Raw genomic sequence first — 16927 nt, forward strand, 5'->3', positions numbered from 1 at the left:
TGTTGATGTTTTTAAAAAGAGGTTCAAGACTCATCTTTTTAATCAGGCTTTTAACTGATCTCTTTATTTATCTATTTTAAATTCCTCTTATAACCGATTTATCCATCTATTATCTATTTTTTTATTTATTTTTTATATTCTTACCCTTCCTCTTTTTACGTTCTTATCTCTTTTGTTATTTTAGTTAGCCTATAGGTTTTAGTTTTGATGCATTTTATGTCTCTGTTTTAGATCATTCTTACCTAGCTACTAACTCAATTTTGTGAGCTAAATAGCTTTTTGTTGGGTGGGAGGGTTGGGTTTTCTCTTTTCTTTTTGTTTTCTGTTTGGATCTTTGTTGTTTTTAACCTCTGTGACGCACTTTGTGTTACTGTTGTATGAAAAGTGCCATATAAATAAAGTTGATTTGATTTGATTTAATAATAATAATAATAATAATGATAAACTTAATTTGTATAGGAAGTGTTTTATGAGACAAATAAAACAGTATACACTATCAAGATAAAAACAGCAATTAAAACATTGAACATAAGCTAAGACCAGATAAATCAGAGTCTGTGATTAAAATAAATAAAGTAAAAGTATGTTTTGAGGAGTGTTTTAAATGAAGACACTGAGTTTGCACAGGCAAGGAGCTCCACAGCTGTGGGGCTGTGACAGAAAATGGCCGCTTTATTTATGTAATGAGGCAGGCTGTAGGAACAGTTAGGAGGGTCCCACCTGAGGAGAGCAGGCAGCTGCTACAATACATGTTGGAGCAATACCATGTAGAGTTTTAAGAGTAAAAATAATAATAAAAGTTTAAAATAATTCCCATACTTAACAGGTAGCCAGTGTAGCATTGCAAGGGTGGGATTTATATGGTCTTGTCTCTTGGGATTAGTTAAAAGTCTGGCAGCTGAGTCATAGCTGTTTTCTGCTATAACAATGCTCTGAATATTGTATACTGCTCCTTTAGGATTCCACACACAAAACATACTGGATTGTGAGTTAAGCTTCTCAATAAAGTAGGTAAACCTGGTTTTACCTACAACATTACAAGGCTGATTATATCAAACATTATTATAATAAGCCAGTAATAAAGTATATAATGATGTTACACTCAGGAAGGGACCATTCTACATAAAGAGTACTTTTATTTTTTTAAACTTAAAGTAGGCTAGATGTTGCTGGTAATAGTTTCTGTATTTTTCTGAGTTACAATCTGTCATGCATGACCTTTATTTAACCCTTTATATTTAAGCAAATTGGCTTGGTTTGTTTCAAACACATGTGAAGAAGGCAATGAGTAACAAAAGAAGAAATGACTCAAAAAAATAGCAAGAAATTGGTAAAAAGAGAAAATTAAAACAGGAAAATTGTTGTTTTTGTTTTTGTTTTTTTTTTTAAAAGAAAACCTGGACCTGGAAAACAATCTTAAAAACTATAAAATATATAATAGGCTAATGCTAATTATAACTATAGCTTTTCTCTAGCTTTTTAAAAATACTTTTACCAATTCAATTTTTTTTTTTTTGCAATTTATGGAACATTTCTTACCTCATTGCATTTTCCCCATGTTTTAGAAGAAGGTGCACAAGCAGTATTTTACACTTGTATTTTTACTACTTGTACCTTTTTCCCTCTGTTTTGTTTTTTTTCCTCTCTCAGAATACTAATGACCGCTTTTCACAGGCGACCCTGAACTTTCCAGTCAGCCTGACACACTTTTTTCTGTCCATTACGGTAAAAATGGCAGCATGGCTTGTGCTCTCTGCTCTGGAAATACACAGAAATGGGGGTGTAACGGGGAACTGCAGAAACTCTAAGCAACCGTGGGGCTGGCTTATCATTTTCAAAACCAAAAAGTGGCGACTACGGAAGTGATTTCGGGGCTTGCAAAGCCATAAACCCGCATTACACGCACACAGAGTGCGGGGATAATACGAGACTCTGATGTTAAGCACCTTTTTTACAGCAGTGGTGAAATCCACGGAATGTTCCACACGGGAACAGCTGACCGTAGGATGCCGCACTTAGCCTAACGAGATGTGAACATAACAAGGGAAATATCACTGATCAGATGTTTGCATATTAACAATCAGGTAACTACACTGCTCCTCTTGTTGTCGCTTTGTCTCGGTTGAATTTTGGGGATTATCGGCGCGTGTTTACGGGAGATGGTTAGACGGGTTATTAGGGCTGTCATCCTGCTCAACCTCCAGCCCCTCCTTGTTTTGCTGCTACCGAGTGCGATGTTGTAATGTTTACATTTAGTCTATGTTGCATACCGCTGCTACTCTCCTCACCCAGCTCTTTATTAGGTGCACACTTCTGAATGCATTCAGAAGATCATACAGGCTCAAATGCTTTGCAGTGGAGCATTCAGAACAGACGGAGACATTATTTATTAACTCTTATTGGACAAAGTGGGCCTGATAGGTAGCTTATAAGGCCTAATAAAGCTTGGTAACCCTCAAGTGCATCATCTTTTGCAGCTCCATTCGCTGACCTACAAAACTGTAGCTGGGAAATTTGGTACAGAGCTGATGAAGGGTGTTTCTCACTCGATCATGGAAGTGCAATATTACATAACCGCCTGGGTAGTGTACAGTAGGACACCGTGGCCTCCAGTGAGTCAAAACAGACTGTGGGCCACAGTAGAGTTTGAGACCTAAAGGCACTGTATTCTACAAAGGAAACACTTGCTATCAGTGGGCTACAGCTAGTAAATTAAAATGAGATTTTCCTTATGATCAAAACTGACACACCGATCTGTTATGTTTAGTACTTGAAGTGTCACAAGAGTCCTCATTTGAAACAGTTCTACCTGTGGAAACCTTTTCTGATTATTCTGTAGGCCTACATAAAGTGACTGTCAGTGGTGGAACAAGTATTAGATCATTAAATAGCTTACTACATTATAAAAAAAAACACATTATAATACACAAGTCAGTGTCCTGCTTTCAGAGTTTTATTCAAGCCTTCATTCATGACTTTGGTGGGAGCTAAAGTCACCTATTAGAATATGACTTGAGTAAAAATATTTACTGTTCAAAAGTAGTTTTATGATATGAAATGAAGTATTGAAAGTAACTGTACAAGTAAATGCTGATAATTGAAAAAGCAAGTGGTCAGAATTCTGATGATTTTGACGTGTATGTCTTCATAACATGTCTTAAAAATGAAACGTAGGTTACACTTGAAAAAAAAAAAAACAAGATCTTCTTCACACCAGGGGAATGTATTAGAGTAAAAGTATACATTTTATTTAGGAAATTTAGTGGAGCAAAAGTAAAAAATGCCAGAAATATATAAACTCAAATAAAGTGCAGATACTCCCAAAAAATACTTAAGTACAGCAACTAAATATTATGACTTCTTTAGTTTACAACACTGATTAAAAGTACTCATTATGCAGAGTGAATGTCACTACTAATGCATTCATATGTAAGCAGTACTTTAATGTATATAGGTCGAGCTGGAGCCACAGTATTAATTGCTTTAAATACTGCAGGATAGTTTAATCTATAACATGCATCAAATGGAAATAAAGTACAAGTGAGTCAAGTACAATGCTTGAGTCATCGGTGACAATAATTCCAGAAAGCAGTGTGTAGCAGTGGCTGTGCTTTAGGTGGAAAGATGCAGTAAGGAAGGAGAAAAGAAAGGAGGTCACAGTATTTATCCGGTCAGTCATTAGGCTCAATGTTAGGGTCAGGGATATGTGTTAAATAATCTTTAGGTGACCCTGCAGCCTCTCATGGTGCTTTGTGTTTGTTTGCATCCAGCAACAACAGGAACTGCTTGTTTTGATACATTGTAGCAAAGACTGTCTGGATGTCTGCTGTCTGTATTTGCTGCGCGCTGATTGGTCACTCCGAACAGGAGGCGTGGTTTCGTCATAACAATGCATTTCAAGGAACGTACACGCGCCAAGGAATGTTTCCTGTCGCTGGGCAGCTAACGTTGTCTTTTCGAACGTTTAACGGTTTTATTCCCTGCTTCGGTAAACGTTGCCGTTAACGGACAGGCCGGTGTTCACGGTTTCTGGAGTAAACGGGTTCCCTATGCAGCAGTTGGAAGCGTGTGTTAGCCGACAAGCGTTAGCAAGCTAACAGCAGCTCCGTCCGACATTGTCAAAAAAATCTGTCGGAGGAAACAACAGTCGATTGATAGTCAGGTAACGTTAGTTTATGTCGGGTGGTAGTTGTCGGTTAGAGGCGGTTACACGCAAGGAGAACTTGATGGGACACAACATTTCGGAGGCTGAGACACCTGCCATCTCCCCTTCTCACCGAGCAAGCAAACTAGCTAAGAAAGTAAGATGTGGTCTGTGTTGTTGGCCAACTCGCATAGCTAATGCCTGTCCATACAATGCTGGGCTCAGTCTGGGGTGTCACATGTAACACGAGTGGAATAAGCAGTAATAATTTAACAGATGTGCTTAACATGCATGAGTGTGCTAGCTAAAAAAGCTTGCAAACGGCGGTTATGTGCAACTGCTGAGCTCTGCTAGGCTGGGACAAAGCGTTAGCCTAGCTTTGCTAAAGTTAGCTGCTCTCCTTCAACAGGGGACGTCGAATTTGCCCTGACAATGAGGAACCAACGGCTGCCACAGTGATAATGTTAGTCATTTTAGCTGTGGTGTGTGCTGGGCTCTGCATAATACTCGTGAGAAACGGTGTAACGGTGCACTGGCCTCCGAAATTGTACGGTAGCGAGCGGTCCCGCTTGCCTTCCACATCTTTTGTTGTTGCTTTGTCTTTTGAGCACATGGCTTTCCATGTTTTTGTTCAGGCAGGCTATAGCGACCCCTATTTATTATGCCCCCGAATATACCGCGTTAATTACACTGCCACTTTAACACTAATTTATTAAGTATATTTAAGCATTTTGCTCAAACCCAACACATACAAAATCTTTGTAAAATCCTTAGATTAAAAACGAAACTATGGACTGTGTATAACTGAAGTGGCTTCCTTTCTTTATTAGGAATAACATGAATGTGGTTACAAATGACCTAGATCTTGATCAGTCTAATTAGGCACCTGTAGAGGACATTATACTGGTATTTGTCATATAATTTTGAATACCTCTGTCTATGTGCCTTAAACATGTATTAGATTTTTCAGGTGTATTGTTCATTATTAAAATAGCATTTGAAAGTGATACTTGGATATTGAAGCAAGTGAATATGAATTTTAGTATTAAAAAGTGTCAGTTCCCTAACATGCCCGTTTGCGTCACATCATGTGCTTGGGTAAAATAGAAAGTCACAAACATTTCCTGAAATCATTCCTACTTATTACCCAATTAATTTTGGGGATACAGTGTAGTTAACTTTGAATAGGTTTGTTTGAGATTTAGCTTGTTGTAACCAACATCTGGTCTGGGCACTGTGAGTGGTCCTCAGTAGGGATGCACCGAAATGAAAATTTGTGGCCGAAGCCGAATAATATTAAGCGCTTGGCCAAATACTGAATATTGTTGTTTAGTTTTTCATTAGTTTTTGCAGATGAACCCCCTCCAGATTAGTGTTGTCACAGTACCAAAATTGGGACCCACTGTACGATACCAGTGAAAATATCATGGTTCTGAGTAGTATCACGATACCACAGTGAAAATGAAGCAGATGTGCCTTTTGTCATTTATAAAAAGATAAATCACTTTTCTATAATACATCACTGATATTTCAATGGAATAAATTACTTATTGACTTGTTCATACTTCAAAAACAGCATCAATAAGTGATTAACATAGGGGGGATCAAAATTTAAAAATTAATAAAATAAGAATCAACCAGCCACCCTCCTCCCATGACAAGTCCCTTCATAAGTAAAGAACAGTCCTTAAAGTGCGGTGAGGTTTGTGGACCGTGAACGGCTCGTTTCTCCTCTGACACATTACGTACGGTCTGTGTTCGGCTGGCTCGGCTGTTCAGGTACTTCTGGGCAGTCCACACGCCAAGAAGAGGAAATTATTGGAGCCGACTTCTCCGTCGCCGGTAAGCCGACGGCTGCTGTAATTGACAGGAATACATTACTGTCTGTGTCTGTGACCCCCGTTCAACCCGCAACCGGTGGGATTCGCCTTTCGTTTCTGCTGGTGGTTGAAATCTGTAGGCTGCTCGCACAGCTTGCTGAATGATTTAAGCCTATTTTGCTCGCTCAAAACTATTTTTAGTCGCAAGTGCGGTGACGGACGGATCGCCACAGTTCCAACATTTTACTCCACCCGTCACGGCACGCTGTTTGTTTGCGTTATCAAAACACGCCGCTATTATTTGGCCTTGCTTTTAACTTATTCCACCGAATACCGAATGTGTGTTTTTTTTGCAATATTCGGCCGAATGTATTCGGTTACCGAATATTCGGTGCATCCCTAGTCCTCAGAGATATTATTTGAACCCCTATTTTTATTACCATATAGTCATATAATTCCATTTTACAGCGTAATATCTAATCCCACAGGGGTGTGTGGGTTAACAGATGATATAGGGTGTTACTTGTTACATTTTACTTGATAGCCGGTATATACCTGTTAAAGCGACTGAAACTAGCTCTCATTATTATGTTTTTTATCTAATGGCTTTCTGTAATGGCCGGAGTGTGTGCTCAGTTGATAGATTAAGGATATGAATTTGAAGCAGGGTTGTGATTTTGTCATTTGGTGTGTTTTTGCAGGGTTAAGACAATCAGAGGCAACATACAAGTGCCTCCACTGTACAGTTTCCTTTCCCAGAGCGTGACTCGTCTGCACGACGTCACCAATGCGACCATGGGAAATAGCAGTAAATAGGCTGCCACCAACAGCCCCCTTAAACCCGAGGAGGTTCCTTGGAGAGCCCTGCAACGCCCCAGTGCATCTCAGGAGAAGGTACAAAACTGCCTTATCTTTCCTCAAGACATATTTCTTATAAAGACACGTTTATTTTGTTGTATCTAATATCAAAGTATTCAAAATTAGAGTGGGATTGTTTCAACATCAACCAAATGTCAGCTTTGTGTGTGACTCATGTTGCCGCACCCTCAGGCAAATAAAAAAACAAACTTAATTGCACCTTTTTCTTTTTCTTGAATGTAAATAAACAGTAAATAAACAATATATTGTTACATGCAACATGTTTTCCACCCTCTATCCAGTGAAACCACTCACAGACTCATTAAAGTAAAAGTGATTTTCAAGCACCGTAAGCCCACATACGTACATTAAACAAAATTTTGAAAGCATGGCGTACTTGTTTTACCGCAAGATATTTAAGATTTCAAAGGACAAACAAAACTGCTACATTGTGAGAAAAAAAGTGTGTTAGTATTTGATGACGTGTACCAATTACTATTATGCCAAAATTATAAGAAACATGCCACCTTTTTTTTTATTAGATCATACATACATGTAATATAAATATCTATAATTAGCACATCTTGTAGGAGGATTTTTATTATGGCCGGGAAATATATCGATACCGTGAAATGAGACTAGGTATTGTCTCAAATTTTGGATATTGTAATGCTGTGAGCGTTGTCTTTTCCTGGTTTTAAACGCTGCATTATAACAAGGTGATGTAATTTTCCAAATTTACCAGACTGTTTAAGGTATTTATATTATTTACCTTTACCCACTCAGTTAATAGGGCTGCAACAAATGATTATTTTCATTGTCGATTAATCTGTTGATTGTTTTCTCAATGGATGAATTGTTTGGTCTATAAAAAGACAATAAATGGTGAAAAATGTCGAAGTGTTTCCCAAATCCAAGGATGATGTCCTCAAATGTCTTGTTTTGTCCATATTCAGTTTACTGTCATAGAGGAGTAAAGAAAATATTCAGATTTAAGAAGCTGGAATCAGAGTTTTTTTCCTCCTAAAATATTACTCAGACTGATTAATCAAGTATCAATATAGAAGGCAATTATTTTAATGGTTGACAGTATATAGATTTATTATTTCACCTCTATATCATCATCATATCCAGATTACAGATGGTTCTTTATCAAAATAATGTTGTAGTATTTGATTTTCATCATATCACTCAGCCCTAATTTTTATTGATACATTTTAATAACACCTAGCAGTTGTGCACATAGACAAATGCAACTGAGAGCTAATTTTAAGGAAATAGCATGTGATCCAACTACCCGACAGAGTTATGTTTATTTGGATAGTGTATTTAACTATCTGTGACAATCATTTTTCTGTGTGATGTTACAGCCCACCAGTGAGACGACAGTGGGGGAGACGAGACAGACCTGTACTGCACACTTCTCTGGTCCAGGATGAGAACTTCCATCACCTGCTTTTCTCCCAACATCACCAACAGGTTCCTTTAGATGAGTCCAGACAATACAGCCACACCAGCACACCACCACGCATGCTTCACCCTGCTGCTCACCTGCCCCAGCAGAGCCCCATCATGGTGGATCTACATGACCAGGTAACCGAACAACAATGACCTGAAGGGTAAATAAGTTACATTTATTCTATGTGACTCGCTGTCTCGTCTCACCAAACATATTCCTCAGTAGTGTGCAGCTTTAATATGAAACATGCAGGGTGTTTTGTATTGGTGTAATGAGAAGTCACTCCATGTCTCTTCTCTACAAGATGCACCAGGGATCCGTTCCAATATCATACACTGTTACGACGGTGACGACCCATGGATTTCCCATCCACACCGGGCAGCCCCTTCCAGGGTGCAACACTCAGCAGCTCCCAGCATGCTCGGTAATGTTCAGCGGACAGCTCTCTCTGCTCTGCTGCCTTCCTCCTCCTGTGAGTTTGAAAAGGAAGAGCCCAAATGTCAGTGGCATCCATGTAGCACACCACACCAGCCATGCAATCTGTCACTGTTCATGACTAACAAATGAGCTGCTGCTGTTACTGTGCAGGATTTGTGGCTTCGTCTTAATGTTAGGGCAATTATTAGAAACAGTTAAGCCACATGAAATATGATTCTGTTGTTAATTTGGTTTATTTGTAGAACCAAACCGACCTCAGTGTGATAAATAGCGTGGTGCCAGTACTGTCATTGCTGTGGTTTTATGTAACACATCGCTTCTGTTCACTACACGCTTACAACATGCTTTCATTGTAACTGCCTCACTGTCATTATAAGAAGCACATTTACTTTGGTTAGGCAGAGGCTGCTTCACAGTGTTGAGTTTGATTGTTGAAATGATTACATGGAAAAAAAGATAAGTAACATATAAATTAATGTCCACTCTTATGTGTATTATTTCCTCTCTGCAGCTCATACAGGCATGTACCATGCAGCATATGCCAGTGTCTTATCAAGCCTTTCCACCGCTGATCTCCAGCGAACATTTTGTATTGCACCCAACCCCATCTGTACCCCCCCACCAGCCGCCGCACCTTACTCCCTTGAGCCAGTTTGTCCCTTTACAGCCGCAGCATCCACGCATGGTGAGTAGTCCTCAGCATACACATGTTCTCATAGTAGAATGTAATCATTGGTTTGTTGATTGAAATAAATATGTCTGACTGCAACCCTTGTCTGTACATCTCTCTCTTCTCAGCCTCTACAGAGGGTAGACAATGAAGTTGACCTAAGAGGGGACCAGCACCCATTAGGGACCTTCTCCTACCCTCCCTCTCATCACCCACCAGCGCTGCCTCCTTCTCTGCCCCTACAGTATCTTCCTCAAGAGCCTCTGCATCAGGAGCTTCCCTTTGGAGTGGTAAGAAAGTCTCAGAGACATGTTCAGACCCTTATTTTCCAGGGAGATTGACAGTGCACTTATGACTTATTTTTAGCATGACCTGCTTCTTACCTTTTCAGACTGACACATTCACAGCGGGAGGTTGTCCAGCACATAGGGCATCTGCAGGTCTTTGAAAATCTTCAATAGCACTGAACTTTATTTCCTTAAAAATGGTATTAAAGGGTTTAAAATTTGGTTGCTAAAAGTCTAATTATTTTTTCTTTCCTCCCTTAAATGGTAATGTTAGTTAAAAATGTTTTTGAGTCTGTTTGCGGGAGATATTTACAAAGTGAAAATGGGATTGTTTGGACAGTGGATTCTGCATGCGCTTTACAAGAGACTGTTTAGTTTTTGTCAGCATCATCACACCTGTAGCGAAGCTCATCGTCTCATAATGGGCAAGTGTTGTTTTAACAAAGACCAACTTCGTCAGTTTGAATCTGTTAATCTGTTCTTCTATTTTATGCTACTTATCCCGGTCTAAGTCACATTAATTTAACTGAGCATATCATAAGGAATCATTATAAGAAACTGCCGGAAAGTACTGAAAGACAAGTGATGTAATAATAATTCTAGCTTTCCGGTATTCCATCATTGAATCCTGTCATCGTTGAGACGACAGAGGAGCTCCACTGCAGCAGTCTGCCCCTGTCTATCTAGCTCAAAGACACAAAGATGATAGCTGGGGGACAAGAGTGTTATTTTAACCCATAGGGTGCTTATAAGCAGAGGGTAATAGTATGAGTAACACTAAACTTAATAGACCATTTTCACAGGTCTAATAACATTAATTCCTGTATTATATTACATTAATTGTTTAACTGATCATGGTGTAGTTCCTCCTGCCATGTTAGGTTGAAATGTCTCTTTAAAAGGTGTATGAAGTTAATTTTGAACAGTAAAGAAACAGGTACTGTTACATATGTAAGAGTTAGAGTATAGTGTGGTAGAGTATCAAATGGACAAACCTTTTACGGTGAAGAAAAGAAAAGCTGGTGATACTCACAAATGCATCAGTTCAGTCCAAAATATGAAGAAGCTTATCTTGCCTTCAAGTTCACTTAAAGAATTGCATAGCATAGTAATAACAATAAAATGGGTCTTGTGTTTAGACAGTCTGATACTTTCGGCAAAGTCTAATGTTTACATCAGTAAAAAGTCAACATAGCTATTTTTTGTTTCTGGCTAATAAAAACTTCTGTCAAATGTGAGGAAAAAAAAGTTTGGGATCTACTGTCTTAACTAGCCAAGGCATGTTACACGCTTTTGTTATTTCTTTTTGAAGAAGTAATCATAAAATTACTTTACTTAATAGTATTAGTAATTACTGTCAGAGGTGCCTTCCGACAGCTCTAAAGCCACCACATGTTGCATGTTCTGTATTCCAAAAGAAGTGTGTCACATTACTGTAAAACTTTTGTTGCTGTTTATAGGTGTATAGGTGTTGTATTTATTATTTTTATTTATTTCTTACTTGCTTTGCTCAACAAGAATTTTCAGTTTGTCCTCGTGGCCCTCACAATGTCCCTCCAATGCAGTTAGACTTTTCTTTAACTAGCTGTCATTATAAAGTAATTATCATTATATATAATTATAATGAATTATATTAATATTATTGTTATTGTTATTATTATTAAGCTCACTCTACACTCACTGTTACGTAATTCTCTAAATCTCTGTATTTCTCCCCAGCCATATCCCCACATGCTGCCCCGGCGAGTGAGTGGACAGAGATACCGGTTGCAGCAACCTCTCCCACCTCCTCCTCCCCCTCCATCTTACTACCCAGGCTTCCTCCCTTACTTCCTGTGAGTACCTGCAGCACAGTTACCCTGTTTATGAAGTATAGCAGTCATGATCATATATTTATTTACTTAAATGTAAAATTTTAATTGATTTAGTTAATAATCCACTGTATTCTGGCTTTTGTATCAGTGTTTCTCAAAAAAAAATTAATGGAATGAAGAAGCAGGCCAGAAAGGATGACTAGCTGTAGTTAGGACTTAGTGCTGGTGTTTGCAGAGCAGGTGCTGCTCACAATCAAAGTTAAGTTGCAGGGACTATGTTAATGTTTGCTCAAAAAGTTCTGTTCTCTCCCTACTCAGGTCAATGCTTCCTGTGCCTCCAACAGCAGTGGGCCCAGCCATCAGCCTAGACCTGGATGTGGATGATGTGGAGATGGAGAACTATGAGGTTAGTGTGGTGGTTCATGGAAGAACAAATTTGTCCACTTGCAGTCTCTTTTCACACATTGAATAGACAATATACACTAATGGGATTGAGCTCTTATTGTTTCCATTGGTTTCAACGTAAGTGTTCAGTCCATTGTAAGTCACTGTAAATGATAATATATTTCACATAAAGCATTGTCCTCCCCATCTCTCTGTCTGTGTAGGCATTACTGAATCTGGCGGAGAGGTTGGGTGAAGCGAAACCACGTGGACTCACTAAAGCAGATATAGAGCAACTTCCGTCCTACAGATTCAACTCAGAGAATCATCTATCTGAACAAACGCTGTAAGCCTTTTCCTTACCTTTTCTTTTATAGAAGAAACCACTTATATATATGGATCTATATTTATCTATATTCCTTTCCTCCCCTCAGGTGTGTTGTGTGCTTTAGTGACTTTGAGTGTAGGCAGCTACTTCGGGTATTACCTTGTAACCATGAATTCCACGCGAAGTGTGTGGATAAATGGTTAAAGGTAAGTTGATGCCAGTTTCAAGAATTAAACCATTTCACAGTATCCTCATAGTTTAATTGGAGTATGTTGCTATGCTGTGCTTAACAACGTAATGATTCATTTTCCCGCTTAATTTTCAGACCAATCGCACTTGTCCTATCTGCCGAGCTGATGCCTCGGACGTACACCGGGAGGTGGAGTGAGAACTGTCTCTGAGTGCTGAACTGGAAAGCTGCACACACCAGAGTCTGTCCCAAAACTGGGGACACCTGCCACCTAACCTGCGTCCTCCAGTAAATATAGCTTACCAACCCACCACTCCTGCCCCTCCCTAAATAATAAGCAATCCAGGATTTGTTTCTGGAGCCTGTTGTACCTCTGCTGTGCTTCACTGTCCAAGTCTCATGAAACCCACTGCCTATCGCAGCCTATAGCCAGAGTTCTGGGATCGCCAGCCAGTTCTTTCTCTGCCCCCTCGTTGCAGATTCCAAAGATTTCCCCTACAATGCATTATTTGCTGCTTTTGTTTACAGGGTTTCATTTTTATTTAGTGGATTTGGTTGTGGTGTTCATGAATAGTGGGAGTCCTGCATTGGAAGAGGTGAGTCTGGAGCCTGGAGGATGATGGGCTGGACACCTTGTGCAATTAGCAGAGAAATAATAGGAATGCTTCAACATGGGTATCTGTGTTTGGAGGCGACGCCTGACCATCATAGATGCATGTTTGTGTAGGTGTTGGGCAAAGTGACTTGTTAATAATGTATGTTCTGCAATAACGTATTGATCATTTCAACAGTTTTACCCCTTATTTGTTTTTAGATTTGCCAATACTATCGTGACAGTGTGACTTGCTGTGGTTAAATGCAGATTCTGTTAAGCCTGAGGTTGTGGACTGCAAGTGACGGGACATGCAACCGTGGGGTTTCTTCTACCCCAGATAATCCACTCTGGAACACAGATCTGTACAAAAGCAGTCATGGATTAATGGACTGCATCTTTTTGAGGTCATCTGGCATAACTGCACAAGTGCTACATCCACCCTCCACGTCAGCATTGTTCCTCTGGCAAGTGTGTATGCGTGTGTGCATATTGTGTGTGTATGTTTGTCCTGTTCACAGAGCCAATGCATTGTGTAACCACTGGATACAGGGCAGCATGCTAGGATTTGCATGAACTGTTGATTCAGACTAGCAATATTTTATTCAAGCATTGCCACCAAAATTATCGAATTTTAAGAAAAAGAAGAGACAAAGAAGCATACTAAAAGAACTGCTTGCTTATTCAGAGAGCGCCATGAGGGAAGACTAGCATGTGGTTCCACCCTGACTGCGTTTAAGGATGGGAGTCCTCGTCTGAAGGCTATGTTGATGATGCCATAGAGCTCTGGAGGCCTGTGCAGAAAGCAATATGTGCAGTGAGTGGCGAGTTTTAAATGAACTTTCTTCCCCTTTTTAGGAAGACTGGGCTTTTTATTTCTTTCTTTGTGAGCCAAATCCAATATACAGATATAGCCTACTGTTCAAGATTTCAGATCTGCCTTCTTATGACCTTGACAAGCACAAACCTATTACTAATCCTGAAAATACTTTGTCATTTTCCACTTGTTTTAAAAGTATGCCATTTTTTTTTTTTTAAAAAAAAGGTTTATTTATTGGTTTTATCTTCTAGAGAAAATACATTGAAGGAAACAGTTGGAGCACTAACATGTTTGTGTAACGTATGTGTTATAATCTGGTTACTTGGTCAGGTCATTGTCTTAGGCTACAGTAATGGTGTTGTAAAAGAGCAACTGTATGTATAGCTTCAGTGTGAATGCTTTTAGATAAACGTTTGAAGACAGAAGAATGTTGAAAACCCTTGTAGAAGTCACTGGTGACACTCCACGTTAACGCCAACTGTGTATCACAGTGATCAGGACGGGGTTCAGATGACACAGAGCTGGAGTGTTTAGTAGTGTAGGAACACTGTTAGACTTCTAGTTCCCTGCTTGTGTTCACACTAAAAAAAAAACAACAACAGGATATATTTGGGGTGGGAGGGAAAAGAGCAACAAATGGACTTTTGCTTTGGATTCACTCTTGTCTCTTAACTGCCCCAGTAAGCACTAACAGGCAGTTTTAACCTTTGCTTTGACGTGTAAAGGGATCTTGCCTTTTTCTTTACTTTTGTTTCTTAAGTGAATGTGAGTCTTTGATGTGTGTGCCACCTTCAAGAGAAAAAAAAGAAGCCATTTAATGAGTTAAACCCACAGCTTTGAGAATTAACCTATGTGTACATATCTATTCGCTGGCATATATTGTAAGTAAAAAAAAAAAAAAATCACTCAGGGCCTCTCAGTATATAAAAATAAAGGAGAACAGTCCATTTCAAATGGAAAGGATGCCATGAAAAGGGTATATCTGAATTTAGTGTGGTCGTTTTCCTCAGACCACAAATAATTTAATGTAATCAATTATAATATTCTGTTTTGTCGGAAATAGTAGATATTACATCATTTAAAGACAGGCATGCAAGAAAAAAAGATCAGTAAATATGTCATTAATATTCACTGAAAAGAGGCAATGTACACTGCAACTCATTACAAGTGTATTATTCAAACCTTTTTGACTTTTGTTCTTTTACTCAAACCATATGTTCAACATAGCGGTTGTGATCCCATTTCTAAATGTGCCGTGGCGCACACTATCCTACCTAATTCACTCCCAAATCTTCTTCAGAGGTGTTTTGCATGACTTAAAAAAAAGTAAAACAAGTGTGTTATAGTGGAGGATATCTCAAAATCTGGTGGGGACCTATTTAATGGTGCACAATATGCATGCTTGTCAACCAGATCCCAACTGATTTTTAGCTCTAGTTGGCTTTGGGTTCTGGGGGTTTGGATCTTAACGCTCAGCTGATAACTGCCATGCATTGTACTGCACACATTTGTAATAGAACTGAATGACTACAAGATTTTATTGCGCTAACTTCATTTTATAGAGAAAAAAAACTGGTCTTGAATCCAGCAATTCTTACATACATTGTGTTACTGTTATTGCCCTAACGACTGATAATGACATGCTCTGAAACTACTGTAGTTTATCAAAAGCCATAGTGAAAAGGTGCTAGATGTTCTGCTTTGTAGGTATGAAAACTCACTTGCGTGAATGCAATAGTTTGTCATGGATCCCATGTATTCTTAAAGCATGTTATACTAATACCCCTAAACAATGTCAGTGAAAATCAATATAGTTTAAGGGATTTAAAAAAAGAATAAAGTGTTGTCATACTTATTTCAGTGTAGTACTGTACCTGCCTATCAGGCTCTTGCTCTCAGTGTATCAATATCTTAAAATGTATTGTTCACATATAGATACCTTAATTCATGTTAATGTTAGCACTCTTATTTTTGGAGTAAATATTTAATTGACAATATCCAGCTACCCTATGAAATAAAAAGAGAACCTCCCATTAAGGCCTAGGTAATGAGGTAACTTTTAATGACAACTGAGAATAGAGTCTTGTAGTCTTTCTGTTAAGAGTTATTGAATAATCTCACAGCTTGTGTGGTGCAAAAATGTGTTCCAATAAGCAGCTAAAATTTATTTAGGATTTGTGATTGATTGCTCCGTAGATGCCATTTATTGTTTACCAATGACTTTTGCTGTGGTGGGATAGTGGTTTACTGTTCTTACTCTCCCTGGCCTCTAGGGGTCCTTGCCTGAACACCAGACTACCCACCCGCCAACAGAGCCAGGGGCATGTGTTCTGTGTTAGGCAGATATTTTGCTTTGGTACTTGCACATTTACAGTTACCTCATTTTTTCCATGTTTGTATTGGGGAGGGTGGGGGGAGAAAACAACTAATATATATTATATATAGGAAATGGTTCTTATTAATGTTATAATTTTTCATTCCATTGGAATCATATTGTTTGTAGCATTTAACATAACTAGTTAGTGTATTATATATACATCTGTATACTGTTTGAAATTTTTAAGATTTGTACTTTTTTTAAATGAAAGTTGCTAGTTATGCTTTACCAAGTAGTGCAATCATATTTTTTTTTTTAATTGTTGTGGCTGATTTGAAAGGGTTGTTCACTAATAAATGTATGATGTATACCAATATAACATGTCTTATCTGACTTGAGATTGAAAGTTTAAAATGCAGTTTTAAAAATGATTACGACCCTGATCCCTCAGTGCTGGGGTGTAATCACAGTATTATTTGGAGGCAAGTAGGAGCAAAGTGACTGAGCTGAGCAGGCTCTACGCCAGACTGGTAAACAGCTGGTGTGAGATTCCAGCTGTCTGTCAAATTCTGTGAGAAATTCACAGTCTCTATAAAAGTAGTATAACCACGACCCTCAAGGTTTGGACTTTGGCCATTTGACCTCATAACAATGACTTTGACAAGGAACAGTTACATAATCATAACATCTTCAATCATCAATGCCATGAAAAATACAAGAAAGTCACAGTAGCCTATAGTTTATCACAAGAAATACCATTAAAAACTGTTGTAGTATTGTATGCCATAAAAGTGTCATGATGTCGC

The 16927-nt window shown here is 38.7% G+C and overlaps 1 protein-coding gene across 6 annotated transcripts; it reads left to right on the top strand.

Moving 5' to 3' along the window:
- The first annotated feature begins 1767 nt into the window (after positions 1-1767).
- On the top strand, positions 1768-16500 carry rnf44 (ring finger protein 44). 6 transcript variants are annotated; one of them, XR_007450082.1, is made up of 12 exons: positions 3878-4301; positions 6666-6858; positions 8193-8415; positions 8586-8753; positions 9231-9404; positions 9518-9679; positions 11396-11511; positions 11809-11896; positions 12099-12220; positions 12309-12408; positions 12528-13455; positions 13677-16500. XR_007450082.1 is itself a non-coding variant. In XM_049586172.1 (11 exons), exons 2-11 carry the CDS (start codon positions 6752-6754, stop codon positions 12588-12590), a joined length of 1323 nt encoding a protein of 440 aa, XP_049442129.1. In that variant the 5' UTR covers positions 1768-2084; positions 6666-6751; the 3' UTR covers positions 12591-16500. The 6 variants fall into 6 exon arrangements, 4 of the variants coding, with proteins under 4 accessions (XP_049442129.1, XP_049442128.1, XP_049442131.1 ...); XR_007450083.1 differs by having other exon boundaries at positions 12528-12680; positions 13255-16500; XM_049586172.1 differs by lacking the exon at positions 3878-4301 and adding an exon at positions 1768-2084 and having other exon boundaries at positions 12528-16500.
- Positions 16501-16927: the final 427 nt, after the last annotated feature.

This window comes from Epinephelus fuscoguttatus, linkage group LG9, assembly GCF_011397635.1.
Source record: "Epinephelus fuscoguttatus linkage group LG9, E.fuscoguttatus.final_Chr_v1".
Lineage (NCBI taxonomy): Eukaryota > Metazoa > Chordata > Actinopteri > Perciformes > Serranidae > Epinephelus > Epinephelus fuscoguttatus.